Source organism: Trachypithecus francoisi, unplaced genomic scaffold (assembly GCF_009764315.1).
Source record: "Trachypithecus francoisi isolate TF-2019V2 unplaced genomic scaffold, Tfra_2.0 Lachesis_group9, whole genome shotgun sequence".
NCBI classification, from domain to species: domain Eukaryota; kingdom Metazoa; phylum Chordata; class Mammalia; order Primates; family Cercopithecidae; genus Trachypithecus; species Trachypithecus francoisi.
In genome coordinates this window covers 23,442,089-23,466,065 of record NW_022681474.1, presented here as the reverse complement: position 1 = coordinate 23,466,065, position 23,977 = coordinate 23,442,089, and the positions used below count along the sequence as shown (strand labels likewise).

The 23,977-nt window shown below is 40.2% G+C and overlaps 2 protein-coding genes across 3 annotated transcripts in view; both read left to right on the top strand.

The window, feature by feature from the left end:
* NEBL (nebulette) overlaps window positions 1-23,977 on the top strand; it is a 390,572-nt gene that overhangs the window by 25,506 nt on the left and 341,089 nt on the right. The window lies entirely within an intron of this gene.
* LOC117082652 (putative uncharacterized protein C10orf113) lies at window positions 398-23,564 on the top strand. The gene is given in 4 exon segments (XM_033209546.1): window positions 398-1,440; window positions 1,837-2,525; window positions 2,527-2,624; window positions 23,203-23,564. Coding segments are annotated over 3 exon segments (480 nt in total). The 5' UTR covers window positions 398-1,440; window positions 1,837-2,453; the 3' UTR covers window positions 23,513-23,564.

Here is a 23,977-nt window from a genome sequence, read left to right as displayed (position 1 = left end):
ATAATGGACGTCAGAGAATTTCTTTATGGAAAGGTAGGGGAAGGTGAGAGCATATTCTTAGTTTCTATGGCCTGTCCTGGGGAGAGAAAGGAGCAGGCAAAAGGAGGGCAGGGGCTGGGCGCAGTTGCTCAGGTCTGTAATCCCAGCACTTTGGGAGGCTGAGGTGGGTGGATCACTTGAGGGCAGGAGATCGAGACCATCCTGGCCAACATGGTGAAACCCCATCTCTACTATAAATGCAAAAATTAGCTGGGCGTGGTGGTGCACGCCTGTAGTCCCAGCTACTCAGGATGCTGAGGCAGGCCAATCGCTTGAACCTGGGAGGTGGAAGTTGCAGTGAGCCGAGATCACTCCACTGCACTCCAGCCTGGCGACAGAGCGAGACTGTGTCTAAAAAACAAAAACAAAAACAAAACCACAACAACAACAACAAAAAAGGAGGGCAGGATAAAGCTCAGACTGAGAGATTCTGTTTTCTGAGGCCTAAAGAGCCCCTACATTCTAACACAGGACTATCTTTCACCTTCATCACTCTGATACTGTTCCAAAGCTGCTTTGGGAACCACAGACCAGAGTCCACATAATTTAACAGAAGAAAACTTACTGTTTCAGTCACTTAGGAAATAACAAGGGTCCTGGGAGTGATGAGTCATGAACTGTGGATGGAAACTAATGTACATGCTTCATAATATCACAGGAGTATACTGGATAAATCATTTGAGTAGAAGCTGGGACATTTGCACGTGTTATTCCCTTTCTGGAACTTTCTCCCACCACACATCTTTGTCTTGTTGATGCCTTTTTGTCCTTTAGGCCTCAACTGTCAACGGGGATGCCATTTCTGGTCTGGCTAGTTCTCTCTACTGTAAACTCTTCTAACCTTGTGTAGTTCTTCTTAGCACTCATTTTATATTTATTTGAGTAATTCTTTATCCTGTGAACTCCAAGAGATAAAGAAGAGTTCCGTTATTTTTTCTGGACATTATTGTATCATCACTGCCTAAAAACAATGCCTGGCATGGTGATAAATATCTGTGATTGATAAATATTTGTTTCATGAAGGAACCTGTGAGTGAATTGAATTTGGTTGGTGACAGGAAGGCCAGTACAAAGATTCCTGCCCGCAGCCTCAAGTCCAAACGCTGAAGGGGCCGGGTAGCTAAGGTAAACGGGTGAAGCAGACTGTGAGGAGCTTGAGTTGCTCTGGGCAACCAGATAGAATGTTCTGGACAGGTGCCTGCTCGGTGGATGTTCTCTTGTTCCTTCCGTGGAGGCGGATTCTTCTCACTCAGGGATGTAGGCTTGAACTGTGGTAAATATCAAGGACTCCCCGGGAAGACAGGACTTATGGAGTAGAGAAGACTGAGGACACTTACACTACTCTTCATTGAAGTCTTTCTAGAATCCACAGCAGTGGTGACTGAAAGAGGAAATCACGAGGTAAAGTTAGCCTGCAGTGGGTTGAGGACTGAGTGGGAAGTGAGAAGGGAAAGCCAGTGAAGGGAGGCTCCTCCCTTGAGAATTTTGTCCAAAAAAAAAGAAAAAAAAGGCAAAAAAAGAGACCGGAGGAGAAACAGGGTCAGAGAAGAATTCCAGAAAGATACAAGGGAGGGGAGGGACTTTCTCTGCCAATAAGGACCCCTTCTTCTGAGAAACTGGGCGAAGGTCCCTAGTTTCTGAGGTGAAAATAGCAAACGGACAATGAGACCTTGTCGCGAGGCAGGAGGAGGTCCCAGGCTCAGTGAGGGGAGTGCGTGTGGGGTTGGGGTTTTGCTTTGGGGAAGCTGTGCGTGGATGTAGTCCTAAATGCATCTCCATTTCTACTTTTTATCACAGATTTTATTAACAGGTGCTGAAGAAATAGTATTGGAAAGATGGAGGCAAAGCTTCCCTTGCTTTTTGCTTCTGACTTGAAGAGTCACTAGAAGTCTCAGGCACTTTGGAAATCTTGAGTGGGAAGAGGCATTATGGCAGGGAGGACCTTGTGGACCCATGGAAATCAAGAAAGCATTGATTTTCTGTGCAGAATCCTGCATTGCCTAAAACCCTGAGGCCTATCTCCCAGAGCTTCGGTAGCTGTTCAGTCAGACAACTGTGTCTGAATTGATTCTGAAAATAATAGACCAGCCATAAAGCAGCATAAAATATTATGAAACTACTCCAGAAGTTCAGTAATATCTTTGGGACCTGCTCATAGCCCAAGTTTGTGAATACTTTTGTAGTTAAAAAAATATTTTTACTTTACCAGGCCATTGCAATTCTTTTCCATCAGTGAATTTCACTCTACAGTCTTTTCAGAGCATCTCATAATCAGTCAACAAATCTATTTCAAATGTGTTTGTTACTAAGCAACGGTTGCTAAGAGCTTCTGTAATTAAGATGAAAGTTCCAAGGTAACAATGCCCAAACACAGCACCATTTTCACCATTTTCTGATAATGCAGGAGGAGTAGGATGGCTACAAGTGAAAGAAGAATCTACTCTATGGAAAGCATGGCACCTGAAATTTCTGAAGATATTGGCTGTCTGTCTTCTAGCTTATATGAGGGAGAGTGTTTGTGTTTTACTAATCAGCCAGTCATTTTTTTCTTGTGTGGCTGAAATGTACATTCCAGACATGAACAGGTAGAGTATATATTGGAGGCAGGTTTATACTGCATGGCTATTGCTAAGACAGGGCCACGTGGTGATGTAAATGATGCTGCCTGACACGTGCAGCTATAAGAGGGGTGAACGGAGTACCCTCTGCATGAAATAAACTTCCTTTGCAGTTATCACTGACCTAGATTAAGCAGCAATGCAGGCCTGTTCTGTACTTTGTGTAACAATGCAGTTTCTTTTTCTTTTGGAGATTTGTAAAGGAAGACTCAGATGAATTTTTCCCTATTCATGGTGCCTGGCTCATAGCGGGCGCTTAACAAATGCTCCTCTTTGCCTTCCCACTCCATTTTGTTCCAGGGGCGAGGAGGGGGTTAGGGTTTCCATGGCGACCTGTTGTTGAATGACCTCCTTTCAGACCTGTTGTTAGATGCCCAATGGGCCCGAGCTGCGGTCCAGAGAGCCGAGCCTCACCTAATGGAGGGCTTTGCTGGTAAAAGAAGATTGAGTCAGTCCAAATCAGCAAGCAATTACTGAGTCACTCTCCAGCTGCCGGAACCCTTGGCATTTCCCTACAGGGATTATCTGCAGGTTAGCCTTGTTGCAGGCAGAATGGACGTCAGGTAGATCTGGTTCTGTTTTGGTTCCATACGTTTGGGATGTTTGGCAGGTCATACCTCCTTGGACTTGAATTTCCTCATCCTTACAGAGGGCACAATAACAGCCACTTGGCTCATATTGTAGGGTTGGCGTAAGAACGAGAGGAGACAGATTATGTAAAGCGCTATGTAAAGGTGTATACATATTCATTTATTCAACAGATATTTACCAAGTGGTTCCTAAGTGTCAGGCACTATTCTAGTTTCATAATATAGTTCATGTCAGAACAAATCAATAGATCTATTTAATCCTTTGTAATGGCATTTTAATATCCTATAATATAGGTGTTCCATCATTTATTTAACCATTCCCCAATTTATGGACATTTAAGCAAATAGTGCTGCATTGAACATGTTTATACATATAACTTTGGCCTATGTGAGAATATCTCTCTAGGGGAGTACTGAAAGAGATTTTGTGAAGCCGGAAGTCTTATATACTTCATGTTTTGTTGGCTACTATCAAACACACCAAAGGGCAATAGCAACCTACCGTCCCAGACAACATGTAAGAGAATGCCCATCTTTCCCTATCTGGCGAATCTAATTTTCCAATTTTACCAGTTTGCTGGATGAAAAGTAATATCTAATGGTTGTGTTATTTTTGGTTTCTTGTTCTATCCACAAGCATCTTCTATTTTTTTTTATTACCATTTTTACTTCTGTGGGTAGCCTTTTTATCCACCCCTTTTGTGTGCTTGGAGAGACTTTTTTTTTTAAATTTGAAGGGGCTATTTGTGTACTTGAACATGTTTAATACTTTTTCATTTCATTTTATGTACTTTTTCATTGAGAGGAGAGAGCCCATGTTAACCACTATTTTACAGTGGAGATGAGAGACATATGAAGTGAATAGTTAGTTACAGTCACTTGGCCGTATATGATGGGGCCTGGGTAGGAACCTGGCTCTTCCTATTCCAATCTGCCTTTTTTTTCTTTTCTTTTTTCTTTTGAGACAGGGTCTCACTCTGTCTCCCAGGCTGGAGTGCAGTGGCATGATCTCGGCTCATTGCAACCTCCAACTCCCCTGGGTTCAAGTGATTCCCCTGTCTCAGCCTCCCAAGTAGCTGGGATTACAGGCACACCCCACCACACCTGGCTTATTTTTGTATTTTTAGTCCAGATGAGGTTTTGCCAGGTTGGTGTGGCTGGTCTCGAACTCCTGACTTCGGGTGATCCACCCGCCTCAGCCTCCCAAAGTGCTGGGATTACAGGCGTGAGCCACAGTGCCCGGCCCCAATCTAGTTTTATTTGAGCAAGAAAGGGTTATTTGGGAGGCTCAGCTGGCCAGGGAGGGTGGGTTACCTTGCAGGGCAATTTGGATGATTGAATGCAGTACCAGGGAAGTCACTGGGTTAAGGAAGCGGAATGATGTGCAGCACAGGTTTCTTCTAGTACCAGCAGCCATCCAGCCCCATCTGCAGGTGTCACCTAATCCTGGGAAAAAGTGAAGGTAACTGAGGGCCTGAGGGCCTGAGGGCCATGACTGTGTCTTTGTTCCTGAGGAGTTGGCTACAAAGACAAAGGAGGAGGAGAGTGATAGCCCCTTGGCGGTGCCACCTTTCTGCCCTCCAAGGGCACAAACAGTACTGTAGTTGCCTCACGTTACAGAGACCAGAGAACATGACTATTCTCAATAATCACAAGAGACTTGAAACAAAAATCCTCTCCTTGTTGGAGTTTTCAGTGGTATCTTATTTGAATAATCATCACTTCTTTTTTGTGATTGAATAATTACCATTCTCCTTTCCTGTGTAAAAGAGTAAACTTGATATAAAGTTTTTCTGGAATGGTCTTATTTTAAGATTTTTTTTTTTTCTTATCCTGATCTGGCTTGTAATGTTTTTTGATGGGGCTAAGTCCTGGAATAGAAAGTCTAGATGTATTTATTTGTTTGTAAAGGCTGGAAGCAATCTTCAGAGCTCTCTGGGTCAAGTCACTTATTGAACACGTAGGGAATCTAAGATCTGGGGAAGTGGGGTGGTTTGCCAAGGCACTCAGTTATTCCAGATCGAAGACTAGAATTTGGGGTCCTCTTCAACTGTTTTAGGACTTCCGATTGGGCCATTTTATATCTTTTTGACATTTGTCTATGTTCTCCTTCCTCTTACCTTAGGATTCTTACCTGGAAAATGAGACTGGTTGTACTTACTGCATTGAATTGTTGTGCTAAGTAGTTGATAAAGCTCTTTTCACGTTTGAATTTTTTTTTTTTTTTTTTTTTGAGATGGAGTTTTGCTCTTTTCACCCAGCTGGAGTGCAGTGGTGCTATCTCAGCTCACCGCAACCTCCACCTCCTGGGTTCAAGCGATTCTCCTGTCTCAGCCTCCCAAGTAGCTGGGATTACAGGTACCCACCACCATGCCCAGCTAATTTTTGTGTTTTTAGGAGAGACAGGGTTTCGCCATGTTGGCCAGGCTGATCTCGAATCCCTGACTTCAAGTGATCCGCCCGCCTCAGCCTCCTAAAGAGCTGGGATTACAGGTGTGAGCCACTGTGCCTGGCCTCACGTTTGAATTTTAACCTCCCTTTGAACATGTTTATGAAAACCCCTTTTTTTCCACATTCACATTATGCATATAACATGTGCTTCGTTGACCCTTGTTGAATTAATAAAAGAATAATTGTTATGTATTTCTATACTTTAATCACACACACACACACACCCCACACACACTTAAGCCTCAAATTCACCACTGTATAGCCACCCCAAGGGTATACAGCCCAGCCATCCCCAGCCTTTTTGGCACCAGGGACAGGTTTTGTGGTTTCCACAGATGTTGGGGCTCTGGGGCAGGAGGATGGTTTCAGGATGAGAGCAGGAGGATGGTTTCACGATGAAACGGTCTCACCTCAGATCATCAGGCGTTGATTAGATTCTCATAAGGAGCACAACTGGGATCCCTTGCATGTGTAGTTCATAGCAGGGGCCATGCTCCTGTGAGGCTCTAATGCCACCGCTGGTCTGGCAGAAGGCAGTAGCAGTAATGCTCGCCATACTGCCTGCCACCCTGGGGGTTGGAGGCTCCTGATATAGTCTATCTCCTGTTTTCAGGTATGGAGTATTTGAAATATTAAAAGTAAATCATTTCCCCATGATTTTAAATACAGAAGAGGATCCCACAATTTCCCTTAGATGCTCATTTTGATTTTTCAGAACTGACGCTGTTGGAAAACTTGTCTGCTTTAGTCTGTCTCACAGGTGGCTGTTGACTCCTGTGCTCGCTTGTTTTGCCCGAGTATTCTCTTATACACCCTGAATGGGTAGTTGGGCCATGGACTGAGTGGTAAGGCGATCTGGAACTTCTGGAGTGGTGTCCCGCGGTGCTGTCAGAGTAAGCCACGCTGGAGTCTGCGTGGCTGCAGTACATAGGTGGCTCAGGCTGTGCCAGTAGACAGGCCTGGTGCAACCCAGGGTGAAGTCATAAATATCTCTAGGCTCTTTGGTTGGTCTGTCTTGTCATGGTCTCTGAGAAAGGCTGGCATGTTTTAAGTCAGATGTCTGTGTATTAGGAATACCACCAAGAGTGAATGCTTAGGAATGGTGGGTTATATTACCAAGGAGAGTGCTAAGAGAATTATTGTTCCTACAAGTTTCACCACTGAATGAGGTCTTTTGTCCTTTTACAGAGAGTGATTCAAAACCCTTTAATCCTGGCCAGGCTGGAGTTGATGTTTGGATACCGGGGGCAGGGCCTGTCTTCTACCTAGAAGTATATGGTATTATGTCAAGAGGAAGATTTTCTAGAACAGGAGTTCTGCTGAAGGTGTGGGAGGTGGAGCGGCAGATTAATCCTGGACCTCAGGCACCCTACGGGTAGAACCTTAGGACATGGATTTGCTGTGAACATCTCACATGCTTTGTATCAGAGCTTCATCCAAAGGGATATCATCAATTTTGGGTTCAAGGTAGAGGAAAGATTAACATACTTCAGATAACACACTCTGAGATTTTCTGACTTTTATTCATTTTATTCAATCTTGTTCTAGTCTCTTAGATTTACTCTTTCAGCTTTTAACCATCTTTTTTTGTGTTTCTCTGTCATGGGTGATTTTTGATGTTCAAGGGTGGCGTTAAGAAAACAGCAACAACACTTTTACTTTAAATATTAGTTTTTCATTCTTTCAACTTTTATTTTGATGTAATACTAGACAAACAGAAAAGTTGCAAGAATATCATGAAAAATTCTTGTATACATTTTTCCAGATTCTCCAAATGGTCACATTTTGATACATTTGTTTTATCCTTTTTCTTTATATGCTATTTTTTTTCTCCTGAGACCATTGAGGTAAGTGCAGATAAGATGTCTCGTTGCCCCTAAATAATGCACTGTGTATTTCCTAAAAACGAAGGCATTCCCTTACATAAATACCATATAACTTTCAAAACTGGGAAATTAACATTGATACTGTCGTATTATCCAATCTACAGACCTCGTTCAGATTTCACTAAATGAAACAATAATGCCATCTTTTAGCAAAATAAAATCCAAGATCATGCAGTTTATTGTGTTGTCATGTCCCTTTGGTGTCTTTAGTTTGGGACGTTTCTTTCTTTTCTTTCATATAGTGAGATTTTTGAAGAGCATAGATCAGGTTTTTTTTGTTGTTGTTGTTGAATGCCTCTTGTTTTACATTTATTTGATGTCTCCTCATGATTAGATTCAGGCTTTGCATTATTGATAGGACTAAAATTGATACTAGTTTTAAAAAAAATTTTACTTTAAGTTCTGGGATCCATGTGCAGAACGTGCAGGTTTGTTACATAGGTATACATGTGCCATGGTGGTTTGCTGCACCTATCAACCCGCCATCTAGGTTTTAAGCCCTGCCTGCATTCGGTATTTGTACTAATGCTGTCCCTCCCCTTGTCCCCCACCCCCCGACAGGCCCCCATGTGTGATGTTCCCCTCTCTGTGTTCATGTGTTCTCACTGTAATTTATATTACTTTTAAATGGATATTAGTTTTTAATTAGTATTGATTTATTCAAGTTGAAAACTATATTTTTTCATTGTATGATTTTATTTTACTGTAAATGTCTTGTTATTCTATATATAAATCTAGCAAGTAGAGTATGAAATAAGAACAAATCATTTATGGGTGTTTGCTTTAAATGATGCTTGATACACTCAGGCTGGACAGACTAAATTCCCATTAATCCATTCAGTTTGTAACTTAATTACATCTTCTTAAACATTTAAGATTGTATTTGTAAATAAATATATCTAATCTTTCTTTTAATCACTTTAAATGCCTCATAAAGCAAACCTGAAGACCTTAGCAAACACTTTCCTAAGTACTTGAATAATTCTTGCAAATTAAAAATTAAACTTATAAATACGGTAGATTCCTCATTCTTCCAGACATTCTAATATTGTTTGAAAACACTCATATTTTCACTGCTTACTCAATCACATCTAAAATCACTTCAAATCTGGCACATTTTCAAAGATGTCAGATTCTCAAACATTCCATATACCTTATTTATTATTATTATTTCACATTTTTTTGAGACAGAGTCTTGCTCTGTCTACCATCTGAAGTGTAGTGGAGCGATCTTAGCTCACTGCAGCCTCCATCTCCCGGGTTCCAGTGATTCTCGTGCCTCAGCCTCCAGAGTAGCTGGGATTACAGGCCTGACTAATTTTTATTTTTTTTATTTTTTATTTTTTATTTTTAGTAGAGACAGGGTTTCAACATGTTGGCCAGGCTGGTCTCGAACTCCTGGCCTCAAGAGATCTGCTTGCCTCAGCCTCCCAAAGTGCTGGGATTACAGGCATGAGCCACTGGTACCCGGCCACATTCCATACACTTTAATCCCTAATTTACAAAGATTATTCTGAGCGTCACACAAAGTTATTAATACTATGGCTTCAGCATTTCTATATTTAATTCTATACCTTCCCAAGGTTGCCAAGACAAATGTGCACTGTGGAAAGCAGGTCTACTATGGGAGTTGGATTGAGGTTACCACGCTAATAGGTGCGACATGTGCTAATATGTTCCTCTTACACAATTGTTTATCTGGCAGAGATTTGGGGTTGAGGAACCATATGTCCCTGTTCTTTTTGCACTACAGATAAATTCATTTCATCATTTCTATGACAACATGAGGCTAAGCCTCATATAATTGCTATGACAACAGATAGCGGTCCACACCCTTCAGATGTAATGGATTTTCAACTTTGGTCTCCTGGGTTGATATCCTTTCCTCCGATTTGGGTGGATGCAGGGCATCCTCATCCAAATTGCAAAGGATTTCCCCTCCTGCTTGATTACGTTCTGCATTTCTTTAGCTCTTGGCAGCATTATGTCGTCATTTTATTCTGTCTGATTGGATTTTACATTTTCTTTCAAAACCTTTGGCCACAACTCCAAAGCTTCATGCTAATGAAAATGCCCTTCTCTAATTTCTTCATGTTACTTTGAATTATAGGTTTTAGAGCTTGACTTAGATTCCCAGAAAAAGTTCCACTAGTGCTATGTAACATGATTATAAAAAATTCCTAGGCCAGCCATGACTCTTAACATCTGAGAGCTCTGTGTACATATTGTAACTAGAGATGACTGAGTGTGCTCTTTTAAATTTTGTTGTTGAATTGCTTTCAAACAGATTTGAGAGCTAAATTACAAATGAACAAATACAATCAAAGTAGGAATAGATCACGTATAAGAACATCATGAAGTCATGGATAGTGGCTATTATTTATTACGATGTGCTATTTACTTTTGGTAATTTAATTTAATTTTGCTTACTTAGAGTGTCTGGAATAATAGTAATCACTTTCCATTTTCTTGGCAGATATTCTGTCCATTAATCTTTTTTTTTTTTTATAGTTTAGTTTGGTGTCCTTACTAAAAGTACATGTTTTGGAATCAGCTGCACTTGGGTTGAAATTGCAGTTTTGCAGTTTTTTTGCTGTGTGACTCTGGGCAAGTTACCAAACCTCTCGGAGCCTCCTGTGGGTAACCTTGCAGGGTTGTCATGAGGATTAGGCTGATTTTGGAACACATAATGTAGCACCTGGAGTATAGTTTTTTATAATGTTTATTATTCACACTTCCCATTTTTGTTGTTTCTGTCCTCATCCATTGATTCTGGTCTGCCTCACCTCTCCCAATGACATTTTATTGAGCCCTGACCCCTCTTTTGGTTTCTCTAATAGCTGTACATTGCCTATATTCAATATATATTTCTTCTACCTTATAATCACGGTAGAGGCATAGTGGACAGTCCATTTATTATAAAGATTTCTTCTCTGTGTCTCCTGGGAGAGCCCCTCAGTTGTACCTTCTTGGCTTCTTTGTGTTGAGCTTGGTGGGAATCCATAAGCCATCATTCCTCTCCACCTTAGAGGCCATTCCTTGGATGCATCTGTTTCTCCTTGATCTTGGACACTTCCAGCAGAACATGCACACATTTTGCAGTGTTTACGGTGAGTTGCGTCAGTGCTGTCCATTGTCCCAATAATATAAGACTGTTTTGGTTTCTACTGTTTTCGGAAGCCAGATTCATGCTCCCTCCTACCTTGTTCTTTAGGGTTATAGACATCATTACCCTCTAGGAGGAGGACTTGGCAAGGAGGAGCTGACCACTGACCATTGGAAATCGCGACACCCACCATCCACAGCATGCTGGGCTCCTCTCCACTTCCAGTTCCTTCCTTTCTTTTTTCCTTTCCCTTCCTTTCCCTTCTCTTTCCTTTCTTTTTTTTCAGGGTCTTGCTCTGTCACCCAGGCTGGAGTGCAGTGGTGTGATCATAGCTCACTGCAGCTTCAACCTCCCAGTCTCCCGGGCTCAAGTGATCCTTCTACCTCTGCCTCCCAAGAAGCTGAGATCACAAGCACACACCATAATGCTCAGCTGGTTTAGTTTTTTTATTTGTAGAGATGGCAGAGGTGTCTCGCTATGTTGCCCAGGCTGGTCTCAAACTCCTGGCCTGAAGCAATCCTTCTGCTTCAGCCTCCCAAAGTGCTGGGATTACAGGCATAACTGGCTCACTTCCAGTTTCACTTAGCTTAGGTTGTGCCACCTATCAGGAGTGGCCAAGGAGGTAGTAACCTCAGTGACCATGACCTTGAGTGGATTTTAAAGACAGAAAACCTAATGGGGCAGCAGTAGCCATGGTGTTCTTAGACACTGAGCAGGAGCAAACTGGAATAATTCTACAGATTTCTACTTGCCCAGGGCAAAGCCAGATTGGTCCTGACTGATATTTTTCTCAGTTTTCAGAATTATAAATAAACACCAAGGCTATATGAACAGTTAACAAGGAAGACTAACCATGCAAGAATAACTATGGCTAACTGAAGGCAGCAGTTGTTTGGATGGATATTTGTTATATACGGACTCTTATAATGACAATTACTATTAAGTACCAGATGCCAGATACTTTGAAAAAATGTATTTCTTTGGATTTTAACAACCCTTTGAGATAAATGTTATAATTATCTCCACTTTCACAAGTAAAAGGTTAAATTCATTGCCCAGAGTCACATGGCCAGTAAGTGATAGAGTCAGGACTAAGACCTATATCTACATAAGATCAAAGATCATGCTTTAATCACTTCCTGTAGACAAATGGCATAAGGAATTTTCTAACAACTAACTTAGTGGGATTTTTCCTTGCCAAATTAAGAAAATGTTATGCCAGTCAGGGAAGTCACCAGAAAGCACTGATTTAAAGAAGAACCTATCAACTCCAAAAATATTGTCTCTAGATGTCCATTAATTCTACCAATCCATGACTCATTGGGGGCAATAAGCAACTCCTCCGTCCAGAGATGAGTAAGAAGTTTTATCAGTCGTTTTGCTCTAGATATGAATTAATTTACCCAGATTGCTTTCCTAACAGCAGGCTGCAATGTACTGCGTGAATAAAAGATTTGCTGTTCGGGAAGGAGAAAGTGGAGGTGGTTTTGGAACATGGAGACCCTTTACAGTAGGGTAGGCTTTGGCGACCTTTGTCCAGCCGTAGGGTAGAAAGTAAAGAGGAAGGTGAGAGGGAACTTGGAAGGCTGAAATAGGACAGGGATACAGAAGGAGCGGTGGGGAAGATCCAAAGACAAGTTCACCTCTCTCCTGCTTTTGCTGACTCTGAGGATTCTTGGTGGTGGGTGATGAGGGTGAAGGTTTGAAATAAGAAGTAATAAGGGCTGGGCATGGTGGCCCATGCCTGTTATCTCAGCACTTTGGGAGGCTGAGGTGAGAGGATCGCTTGAATCCAGAAGTTTGAGGTTGCAGTGAGCTGTGATGTTGCCACTGCACTCCAGGCTGGGCAAGAGAGTGAAACCCTGTGTTTAAACTACAACAAAAAAGTAGTAAGGAGAGCAGTCCTTGGATTTCAACAGTCACTAGTCGTATTTGGGGCTTTCTTAAAAATGGAGATTTTGGAAATGTATTACTAGAGAATTGGATCCAGGAAGTGTGGAGTGGACCAAGGAACTTGGATTGTACCAGGCTCACTGGGTGATCTTAATGCAGATGCCTTGAGGACCAAACTTGTGGCAAGTTTGAGTTAGAGTGTCTTCCACTGGGCTGGTAGGCAAGTCTACACCCAACCCAGAATGTGATCCTGTGGCTTCTGTGAGGCTGGGGACTCCCTGGTTGAACAGCTCAAGGTGTTTAAATTGAAGAAGGGCTTCCTGCCTTTAAGAAATGTGTTTAATCAATCCAGGCAAAGCTTTTCAAGGCCCAGAAAGTTCTGCCTCAGGGATAGGCTGCCTTTTTCTTCCTTGCCTCTTAGCTAATTTCTGGCTCCATCTCTCATCCTGGCCAGGTTTGAGGAGGAAGAGCTGGGTTTCCAGCTTCAGGGAGCCAAGAAAAGAGGGGGTGACCGCTGAAAATAGGACCTTCAGTGCTGAGGCCGGGACAGTCCCGGACACACTGGGATGGTGAGTCCCCTCCTTGGGCAGAAGCCCATGTGGTGTAGACCCCTCACCAATTCTACTCCGCTACAAAAAGACTGTGCCATGATGTCTCAGGTCAGGGGAATCACTCACTGAGTATATTTGGTGCACGCATAGGAGCTGTTTCTCTTTTCTTTAGCAGAAAAGCTCTTTTCAGTTTAGTTTCTTTGACTTGTTTCCTGTGGTTGCGGGAGGCTGATTGTTGGTAGCCTTACCTGGCCTGAGAAGTAATTTCTCAGTGCTTCCTTTTTGTCAAATATTATAATGTCAAGAATCATTGCTAGATTTTTTTTTTTTTTTTTATCTCCACTGAGGCTATAACTAGGATGTGAGTTCACTGAGACTAGAGAAATTAGATCTTCAAACAGCCCTTTGGAGGATACAAATGGGGAAGTACCACACAAAGGAGTTAAGGGAGGACGGGCTGTCCTGTCGGCATTGGCCCTGTGGCCTCGCCCCACCCAGTGGCTTTACTATTAGCCTAGAGAGATTGTACTATATTCTTCTTGAATTCAGTTTGGAAGAGGAAAATGTGTTTTCTTGAATGAGGAATGTCCCCAAGGTGGAGTTCAGGCTGTTTTCCTCTCAGCTTGAGCTCTGGGATGAAATAGGGCCTGTTACAGACAAAGCTCTGTTTGAACTAAAATGACTCACAAGAGGTGTCCAGAGGAAATGAAAGAGTGTACTGGAACCTGGACAAATGTTGCCCTTGATGGAGGGTGGAGTGGGTGAATAATCAAGCTGAATAATCCCATTTCTAGTTTTTAAAAAAGGTATAAAATATTAACTGTGTGTGATGTGTGTACCTAGACCACAAACAGATTTTGAGAGGAATTCATAAGAGAAATTCTGAAAACGATTTTAAGCACGGCAGCATTGTAGAATAGCATACCTTCCAGGTGAAAAGAGAACAATGTTCCTATGGATGAATGAATCCTGATGTTTGTCAGAACTCAGTAATCACCCAAGACATGAATTAATCCCAGAAGGTTTCCCCATCTAATTATATTGTGCATATGCTAATACTAAAAGTAATTTGCAATTGCTAAACACACACTAATTGATGGGACAGTTGTGAGAGTGGAAGGAAAATGTTCTAGAAGCTTTCTAACTGGATGGGTATCACTTTTGAATGGAAACTTGTCCAAATCTGGATAATTTGGGATCGACTGTGTAAAAGGTAGTCCTTGGAAGAAGACTTAAAGTTGCTTATAATGTGGGTTTACATGGATTGAATAGTGTCTTCCAAAATTTAGGAAACATATGCAGAAAATTCTGAAAACAAATGAGACTAAGAATTAATCCTGCCCTCTGTCTTTAGCATTACAAAGGTTTTTTTTTTTTTTTTTTTTTTTTTTTTTGAGGCGGAGTCTCGCTCTGTCGCCTGGACTGGAGTGCAGTGGCCGGATCTCAGCTCACTGCAAGCTCCGCCTCCTGGGTTTACGCCATTCTCCTGCCTCAGCCTCCCGAGTAGCTGGGTTTTAACACTGTTGCTAAATGACCTGGAAACAAAAATACTATAGAAAATAAGAATACATATAAAGAAGCTTTGAGTCTAGGAGAGTAGGATATGACTTAATTCAACTGAAGTCTTATTTTCTTGCAGGATGGAAAATTAATTTGATACCTGCTTAGATTTTTTTTTTTGAGATGGAGTCTCGCTCTGTTGCCCAGGCTCTGGAGTGCAATGGCATGAGCTCGGCTCACTGCAACCTCCGTCTCCCGGGTTCAAGTGATTCTCCTGCCTCAGCCTTCTGAGTAGCTGGGACTACAGGCATGTGCTGCCATGCTTGGCTAATTTTTATATTTTTAGTAGAGATGAGATTTCATCATGTGGGCAGGCTGACCTTGAACTCCTGACTTCCGGTGATCCACCTGCCTCAGCCTCCCAAAGTGCTGAGATTACAGGTGTAAGCCACTGTGCCCAGACCTTTTTAGAATTTGCCTTTGGTAAATGTGTAGGTCTGTGGCAAACAAAACAGAGATTGACTTATACACAGGACAAAGATGACCATCAGCGTCAAGTGGTGCCCAAGCTCCTTAAGGTTCTCGGATTTGAGGCAGCCACTTGGGAGAATCAGTGATGTCATCATGACAACCACATCACCCAACCAAACGCTACTCTGCTATTATGTTGAGACATAGGTTTCCTTGGAACCTATTCCCTTAGGATTAATATGATGGGATCTTTCCTGATAATAACAGCTAGTAGGTACTGAGTGTTCACAATGTGCCATATGCTGTTTTGAGTGCTTTGCCTATATTCATTCACATAATCCTTCTAACTCTATGCAGATTCCCTATGTTTTCTCTTCTTATTTTAAGATGGGGAGGATCTGATACACAGAAAAGAGAATAACTTGACTCAAAGGCACACAGCCTGTAGAATTAAGATGGAATCTGGCTTTGGGACTTGCTTTTCATCAGCCCTTGTGTACTGCTCCCCAGTGATTGGGGATCATAGAGAAATTGTAACAAGTCACATTTCACCCACAGTGAGGAGCCCCCTCCACTGAGCCTGGCCTCCCAAGACACAGTACTTTTTCCCTTTTGTGATTTAACCAGTAATTTCATTAGGTTAAAAACATCATCTGCTTTTCTTACCTTGAAACCATGACTTCTACTGAGGTAAATGGTGTGAGGGCTGTGGGTTCAAAAATCAAACTGAAAGTGTCACAAAAAGAAAGCTGGTAAAAGAGTAAAATTGGACTCCCAGCTCACACACATACAAAATTAACTCAAAATGGGCTAAAGACTTAAATGTGAAAGCTAAAAGTATAACACTTTTAGAAGAAAACAGAGTAAATCTTTATGACTTTGGATTAGGCAGTGGTTTTATATATAATGCCAAAAAACACATGCAACAAAAGAAAATACAAATTAGACTTCATCAACATTTAAAAACACCTGTCCTTCAAGGACACTCTCAAGACAGTGTAAAGACTACTCCTAGAATGTAAGAAAATATTTGCAGATCATTCTTCTGATAAAGAACTAGTACCCAGAATATATAAAGAATGGTTACAACTCAATTCTTAAAAGACAAGTAACCCAATTAAAAATAGGCAACAGATTTGAATAGACATTTCTCCCAAGAAGATGCATGGTCAATAAACACATAAAAGAAGGCCTGGTATTGTTACTCTTAAGGGAAATGCAAATCAAAACCACAATGAGACACTTCATACGTCCTAGAATGGATATTGTGAAAAAGGTGGACAATAACAGATGTTGGTGAGAATGTGGAGAAACTGGAACCCTCATACATTGCAGGTGGGAATGTAAAATGGTGCAGCTACTTTAGAAAATAGCCTAGCATTTCTTCAAAATTTAAATGAAGAATTACCATATGATCCAGTAATTCTACTTCTTGGTATATATCCAAGAGAATTGAAAACATATGTCCATACAAAACTTTGTACATGAATGTTCATAGAAGCATTATGCCTAACAGCTAAAAAGTGGAAACAACCCAAATGTCCACTAATTGGTGAGTAGATAAACAAAGGGTGGTACATCTACATAATGGAACACCATTCACCCCTGAAAAGGAGTGAAGCACTCATCATACTGTTAATATAACTTGATGAATCCTGAAAACATTAAGCTAGATAAATCAGGCACTAAAGGCCACATATGATATGATTCCATTTATATGAAATGTGCAGGACAGGCAAATCCATAGAAACAGAAAGTAGATTAGCAGTTACCAGAGGTTCTTAGGGAATAGGGATAATGGGGAGTGATTGCTAATGAGTACTGAGTTTCTTTTTGGGGTGATGAAAACGTTCTAGATTTATATAATGGTTATTATTGCATAACTTTGAGAATATACTAAAACTGACTGAATTAAACATTTTAAAAAGATAAATTTTATGGTATTACGATTACATGTCAATGCAAATATACGCATACGTATACAAAAATAAAAAAGAAAGCTGTATCTGCCCTTTTGCAGAAAGTAGGAAGCACAGTTAGCATTGACCATTCAAAAAATACAACAGCAGGAAATTTTTACCAATTGCACTTTGGGCACCCAAGGGCACTGGGACCCAGCTGCTTGCCAAACGAACTTCATTTTCTTATGTTTTTCTTCTTATTCCTTTTCCCAAACTTTGTGGTTGGAGGAAATAACTAGTTCAGTGGGGAGAAAAAAGATGCTGCTTCTGTTTCAGTCTTGAAGCAGTGTTCCATGTCATGACCTGTCACACACACCAGAGGTTCTACATGGATTCCAAAACAGTAACATATGGAAATGTTGTCTCTTCCCACATTGCTTTTATTGGTTTTCTACTGTCCTGCGCTTTTCTCCAGCTGGGTTGTTTTTTGCTTTGGTTTTGTTACTTCTGTTTGTTTATTTATTTATTTGTACAGAGAAAATTATCACAGTGAGCAGAGTACAGGCCTACTGAGACTCAGCTGTGGAGTATACAACATGGTCATTATTTCGGTCTGGTTTTGGCATTAGGGCAATGAGGGTGTCATAAGAATGAGTTAGGAAGCATTCCCTCTGCTTTTATTCTCTGAAAAAGATTGTAGAGAACTGGTATAATTTCTTCCTTAAATGTCTGCTAGACTTCACTAGTGAACTAATCTAGGCCTTGTGCTTTCTGTTTTCAAAGATTGTCAATGATTGATCCAATTTCTTGAACAGATATGGGCCTCTTCAGATTGTCTATTTCCTCTTGTGTGAGTTTTGGCAGATTGTGTCTTGCAAAGAATTGGTCCATTTCAAACTGGTTAATAAATGTGTGAGCACAGGGTTGTTCATAGTATTCTTTTATTATCCTTTTAATATCTATGGCATCTGTAATAATGGCCTCTCTTTCATTTATGATGTTAGTAATCTGTGTCCTCTCTCTTTCTTAGCCTGGCTAGAGGCTTATTGATTTTATTAATCTTTTCAAAGGACCAGTTTTTGGTTTCATTGACTTTTTTTTTCTCTATGGAGTCCCCAGTTGTCAATTTTATTGTTTTCTGCTCTAGTTTTTATTATTTCTTTTTGTCTGCTTACTTTGTATTTAATTGGCTCTTCTTTTTCCAGTTTCCTAAAGTGGAAAGTTAGATTATTAATTTTCAATCTTTTTTGTTTTACAATATGTGCATTCAATGTTATAAATTTCCTTCAAATCACTGATTTTGTGGCATCCCACAATTTTTGACAAGTTGTATTTTCATTTTCATTCAGTTCAAAATATTTTATAATTTATCTTGAGATTCATTCTTTGAACCATGTGTTATTTAGAAGCGTGTTATTTAATTCTCCATATATTTCAGGATTTTCCCATCTTTTTGTTATTGACTTCTAGTTTAATTTCATTGTGATCTGAGAGAAGACATTGTGTGATTTCTATTCTTTTAAATTTGTTAAGGTGTGTTTAATGTGGTCTGTCTTGGTGAATGTTTCATGTAGGTTTGAAAAGAGTATGTATTCTGCTGTTGTTGGGTAAAGTAGTCTATACATGTCAATGATATGCTGTTGATTGATGCTAGTGTTGAATTCAACTATGTCCTTACTGATTTTCTGTCTGCTGGATCTGTCTGGTACTGATAGAGGGGTGTTGAAATTTCCAACTGTAAGAGTAAACTCATCTGGTTCTACTTGCAGTTTTATCAGTTTTTGCTTTGTGTAATGTGATGCTCTGTTTTTAGGTGCATACATGTTAAAGATGGTTATATTATCTAGAGAATTGACCCCTTTATTATTATATAATGGCTTTCTTTGTCCCAGATGACTTTCCCTGTTTTGAAGTCTACCCTGTTTTGAAATTAACATAGCTACTCCTGTTTTCCTTTGGTTAGTGTTATCATGGTATCTTTTTCTCCATTCATTTACTTTAAAATTATATATGACTTTATATTTAAAATGGATTTCTTGTAGACAAAATACAGTTAGGTCATATTTTTTTGATCCATTCTGAAAACTTCTGTCTTTCAGTTGGTGCATTTAGATCACTGATGTTCAAAGTGATTATTGATATAATTGGGTATCTGCCATATTTATTACTATTTTAAATTTTTTGTCCTTGTTCTTTCATTTCTCTGTGTTACACTCTTTCTAATTTTTATGGTTTTAATTGAGCATTTTATATGATTCTATTTTCTCTCCTTTCTTAGCATCTCTGTTATACTGTTTTTTAAAGTTTTCTTTTTTAGTAGTTGCCCTGAGGTTTGCAATATACAGGTAATCCAAGTCCTCTTTCAAATAGCACTATGCTACTTCATGGGTAGTATAAGTACCTCATAATAAAGTAATTCTAATTCTTCTAATTCCTCCCTCTCATTCCTTTTTGTCATCCATTTCACTTATACAAAAGCATATATGAGTGTGTAACATAGATACCTATATACATATATATACATACATAAAATATCTGTATATAAGAATATGTAACTGAATACATTGTTTTTATTATTATTTTGAACAAACTTCTGTAAGGTCAATTAAGAATAAGAAGCCAGGCATGGTGGCACATACCTGTAGTCCTAGCTACTCAAGAGGCTAATGTGGTAGGATGACTTGAGCCCAGGAGTTTGATGCCAGAGCCTGGGCAATATGCAAGACCCCATTTCTTAAAAAAAATAAGAAAAGAAAAGAAAAAAGTTAAAAAAATGTAAATTTTACCTCTACTTACACCTTTTTTTAATGTACTTTCTTTATGCAGATCCAAGTTCCTGACCTTCATCATTTTCTCTCTTTGAAGAGCTTCTTTTAACATTTCTTCCAAGGCAGGTGTATTGGCAACAAATTCCTTCAATTTTTGTTTGTCTGAGAAAGTTGCTATTTCTCCTTCACTTTTGAAGGATAACTTAGCAGGGTACAGAATTCTAGAGTGGCAGCTTTCAAACTGCTTACATGTGGAACCACACACTGAAAGTTGCACACCTGTCATTGTTTCTGAAACTTTGTTGTTTCTACTTAATATGCATGTGGCTTATATGATATTCAGCTCTTAGACCACTGACAGCTTAAAACCCTGTGTGTCCTTCTTTCATGCTGTTCATTGAAGATGGAGATTCAAGTGAGAGAAGTGAGAGTCTGAGGACCATCTTGTCTGTTGTTTTTCTTCAATGTTATATTTTTATGCTTTGAGTATGTTTTCACTTTTGTCACACTTTTTTTTTTTTTTTGAGACGGAGTCTCGCTCTGTTGCCCAGGCTGGAGTGCAGTGGCCGGATCTCAGCTCACTGCAAGCTCCGCCTTCCGGGTTTACGCCATTCTCTCGCCTCAGCCTCCCGAGTAGCTGGGACTACAGGCGCCCGCCACCTTGCCTGGCTAGTTTTTTGTATTTTTTAGTAGAGACGGGGTTTCACCGTGTTAGCCAGGATGGTCTCGATCTCCTGACCTCGTGATCCACCCGTCTCTGCCTCCCAAAGTGCTGGGATTACAGGCTTGAGCCACCGTGCCCGGCCTTGTCACACTTTTAAAAAAAGTGTTTTAACAATTATGGGATAAGTTGAGAGTTAAGATTTGGAAGAGGTGTTGATGATGTTCTCTTGTTCTTCTTCCTTTTTTTGCTTTTGTTCTCTCGCCCTCTCCATTCTGAACTTTCTTTTCTAGACACCCATTTCTTTTTCTTAATTTTTTTTTTTAATTTTTGAGACAGAGTCTTGCTCTGTCGCCCAGGCTGGAGTGCAGTGGCCGGATCTCAGCTCACTGCAAGCTCCGCCTCCCGGGTTTACGCCATTCTCCTGCCTCAGCCTCCCGAGTAGCTGGGACTACAGGCGCCCGCCACCTTGCCTGGCTAGTTTTTTGTATTTTTTAGTAGAGACGGGGTTTCACCATGTTAGCCAGGATGGTCTTGATCTCCTGACCTTGTGATCCACCCGTCTCGGCCTCCCAAAGTGCTGGGATTACAGGCTTGAGCCACCGCGCGGGGCCCCATTTCTTTTATATCTTTAGTAATTAAGGACCCTTACTGTGGATTTTTTTCAGCTCTGTATGTTTACGGATTCTTAGTTGTCCTGTGTGTTATCTCTTTAGGCTAAATTTAATCTGATACCGTAATCAAAGTTATGTGGCTCAGTGTATCATTCCTTCCATATCACATGGTAAAGTGTACATGAGAATTTGAAATGCTCTTGGGTGTGTGTGTGTGATATTTTTTGTCTAGGGAGCCTTTTCTTATTTATATTGAGATTAACTCACCCAATGCACAAAACCCCACTTAACTAATGTAATCTATAAGATTATTACGTAATCCTATTTATATGTTTTTGTTGTTTCAAGAGGAAGAAAATGTCTATGGTCTTCAAACATACATGGTGTCTTACTAATGCAGGGAAGAGGGAACACAAATGACGGTTGGTGTTGCTCTTTTTTAAGAATTAAAAAAATTTACTATTTATGTTTCCTTTAAATTTGGTTATAATTAAATGAGTGTGTGCTGGGTACCATAAGAGCAGATTCTAGTCCCAACCGAGTCATTAACTTCCTTTTTACAAAAATATAGATGCCAAGATATTTTAGTATGCATTCCTAACAAATAAGTATTTAGTTGTATGTATAAATACCTATAACATAAATATTGCAAAATATTAACAATAATTTCTTAATTCCTTTTAACACAGTTCATATTCACATTTTATTGGATATTTCTTTCATTTGCAAATTGCAAAGTCTTTTGTTTTGTTTTAGTAGTTGCTCAAGTTATGAGCCAAATGAAGTACATTTATTGAATTAGCAGCTTTGTCTCTTAAATATTTTTAAATTTATAATAATCCCCTTCCACTGCTTTCCCCCTTTTAATTCCCTTTATTTGTTGGAGACATCAGGTTTTTGCCTTATAGCATGTCCCACATTCTGGGTTGGGCTGATTGCTTCCTTATAGTATCATTTAACTTGTGCCTCTATCCCCATATTTCATATAAACTCATGGATCAACAGGCCTGATAATATTCGGGCTCAAATTTTCTTTTCTTCTTCTTTTTTTTCTAGGCAAGATCACTTTATAGTTGGTGCTATGTACTTTCTAGTGCATCTCATTGGGAGAGGCATAGTATCTGTTTGTCCCAGTTTCAGTGAGTTAAGATTGGTCAGAAGACTTAGCTGTATACCTGGTCCATCATTTATAAGGTTCCTCATCAACCATACATTACCCTAAGTAATGGTTTTTGCAATGGACTTCTAGAGAAAATTCCATCATTCTTTCTGCATTTATTAGTTGGAATTCTTTAATAGGGATCAATTTTTTATCCTTACTTATTTGGTATTCTGAAATATAGTTTGAAAGGAAAAAGCAAGATCCATTCGTCATTCTTTTCTGTTATTGGTCCATTTTCTGAATAATGAATTGGGGTCCTGGCATCCTGCCTTGGTGGGAACCAGGGAGTTGTTCTCTACCTTTTGGGGAAGAGGGAAAGGGGTGGGAGGAACATCTTATCAACTCATTATAAACCCATGGATGCATTTGAGTGTATTTGAATCTGTTGCAGTAATTCCTTTTGGTATTTATGTTACCCCATCTTTGGCCAGTGGAGACTTCTTCTATTTGGCTTGTGTGTCTCTTTGACACTCTTAATCTGAGCCATTAACTTCTGGGCAGCAGTTTCCTCCTCTTTAAACAATTGGGTTAGTTGGTCTTCATGATTCCTTTTAGTTGTAGCTTCCCTTCCAGAAAAAAGATGGTATATGCTAATATTCTATGACTAAATCTCTTATGCTGAAAATCTGTTTTTACTTTTTCCCTCTTTAGAGTCCACACACTGGGTGAATTAATGCATTTGAAAACATAGGATGCTTTTGTTTCTCTCTCTTTCTGATGTTTTAGCTCCTAGTTATGTGACACTGGCTTGACAGGAGTCCACACTCTAAGCTCAGTATCTAGGTAAAAAACCAAACAAAGCAAACAATATAAACATTTCTGTACTTAAGGCTGTAATGAGGCTTACAAAAGAAGTCCCTGATTTTGAAGATGGATTGGTTTTGAAACATAACTAGCAATGTAGTTGTTATTATTCCAAATGTGGTATTTTTTTTCCCGTCTATGGAGGGTACCAGGCATAAAGAACGGACAGCTGCACTTCATCGCATAGGCCTGGTAAGGCAGAATGGAGAGCCGAGAAGGGCCTGAGGCCTCCCAGGGAGCTGGCTGGGGAGACCAGAAGGCTGCAAAGCTGCCCAACGCTTGCCAGGTGGCTGCGGAGAGTCAGCTTCAGTCTCTACAAGCCGTCCATCCAGGCAGCTCCTGAACCAGATCCAGGCAACTGGGCCAAGTCCCCAAGGCTGTCTCTGGGACCAGAAGGTATAACCAAAGGGAAGCATGGATTTAAATTCCAGGGCATAAAAGAAAAGTTCAATGTATCTAAGAAGATGTTGAAAATGACTTTTTTTGTAAATGTCTAAAGGACACTGTCTTATACCAAACCATATACAATAAAATTTTAAATGAGCCTGAGTTCTGTTTCCATCCGTGCCCTGTGGAGCACATGTGACTTCAAAGGCAGCTCTGTAGGGTGCAGGGAGGAAGGAGTGTGCTTTTATTTCTCATTTTGGCACAAATCCATTAAACTATTTTTGATGGCTGGGGAACAAAACTTACATTCTCTCTAAATTCATTGCATTTGCCAGATCCACCTTTGTTTTTCTACAGTGATGATTTCTGCTTCTTCAACCTTTGCATTCCTCTTACTTTGAGGCTTATATTTAGCAGGAAAAAGGCAAGAATGATGCTAGATTTCAAGGGAAGCCTTAAATAGCCCAGTTCATTAAGCAGTCCCCTCTGCAACTTACCATTTCTTCTCCCCAACCCCCAATTTAAAACAGTTGTTTGTAAGACTTTTAAACATGAACCATCCCTTTCATAGGAGT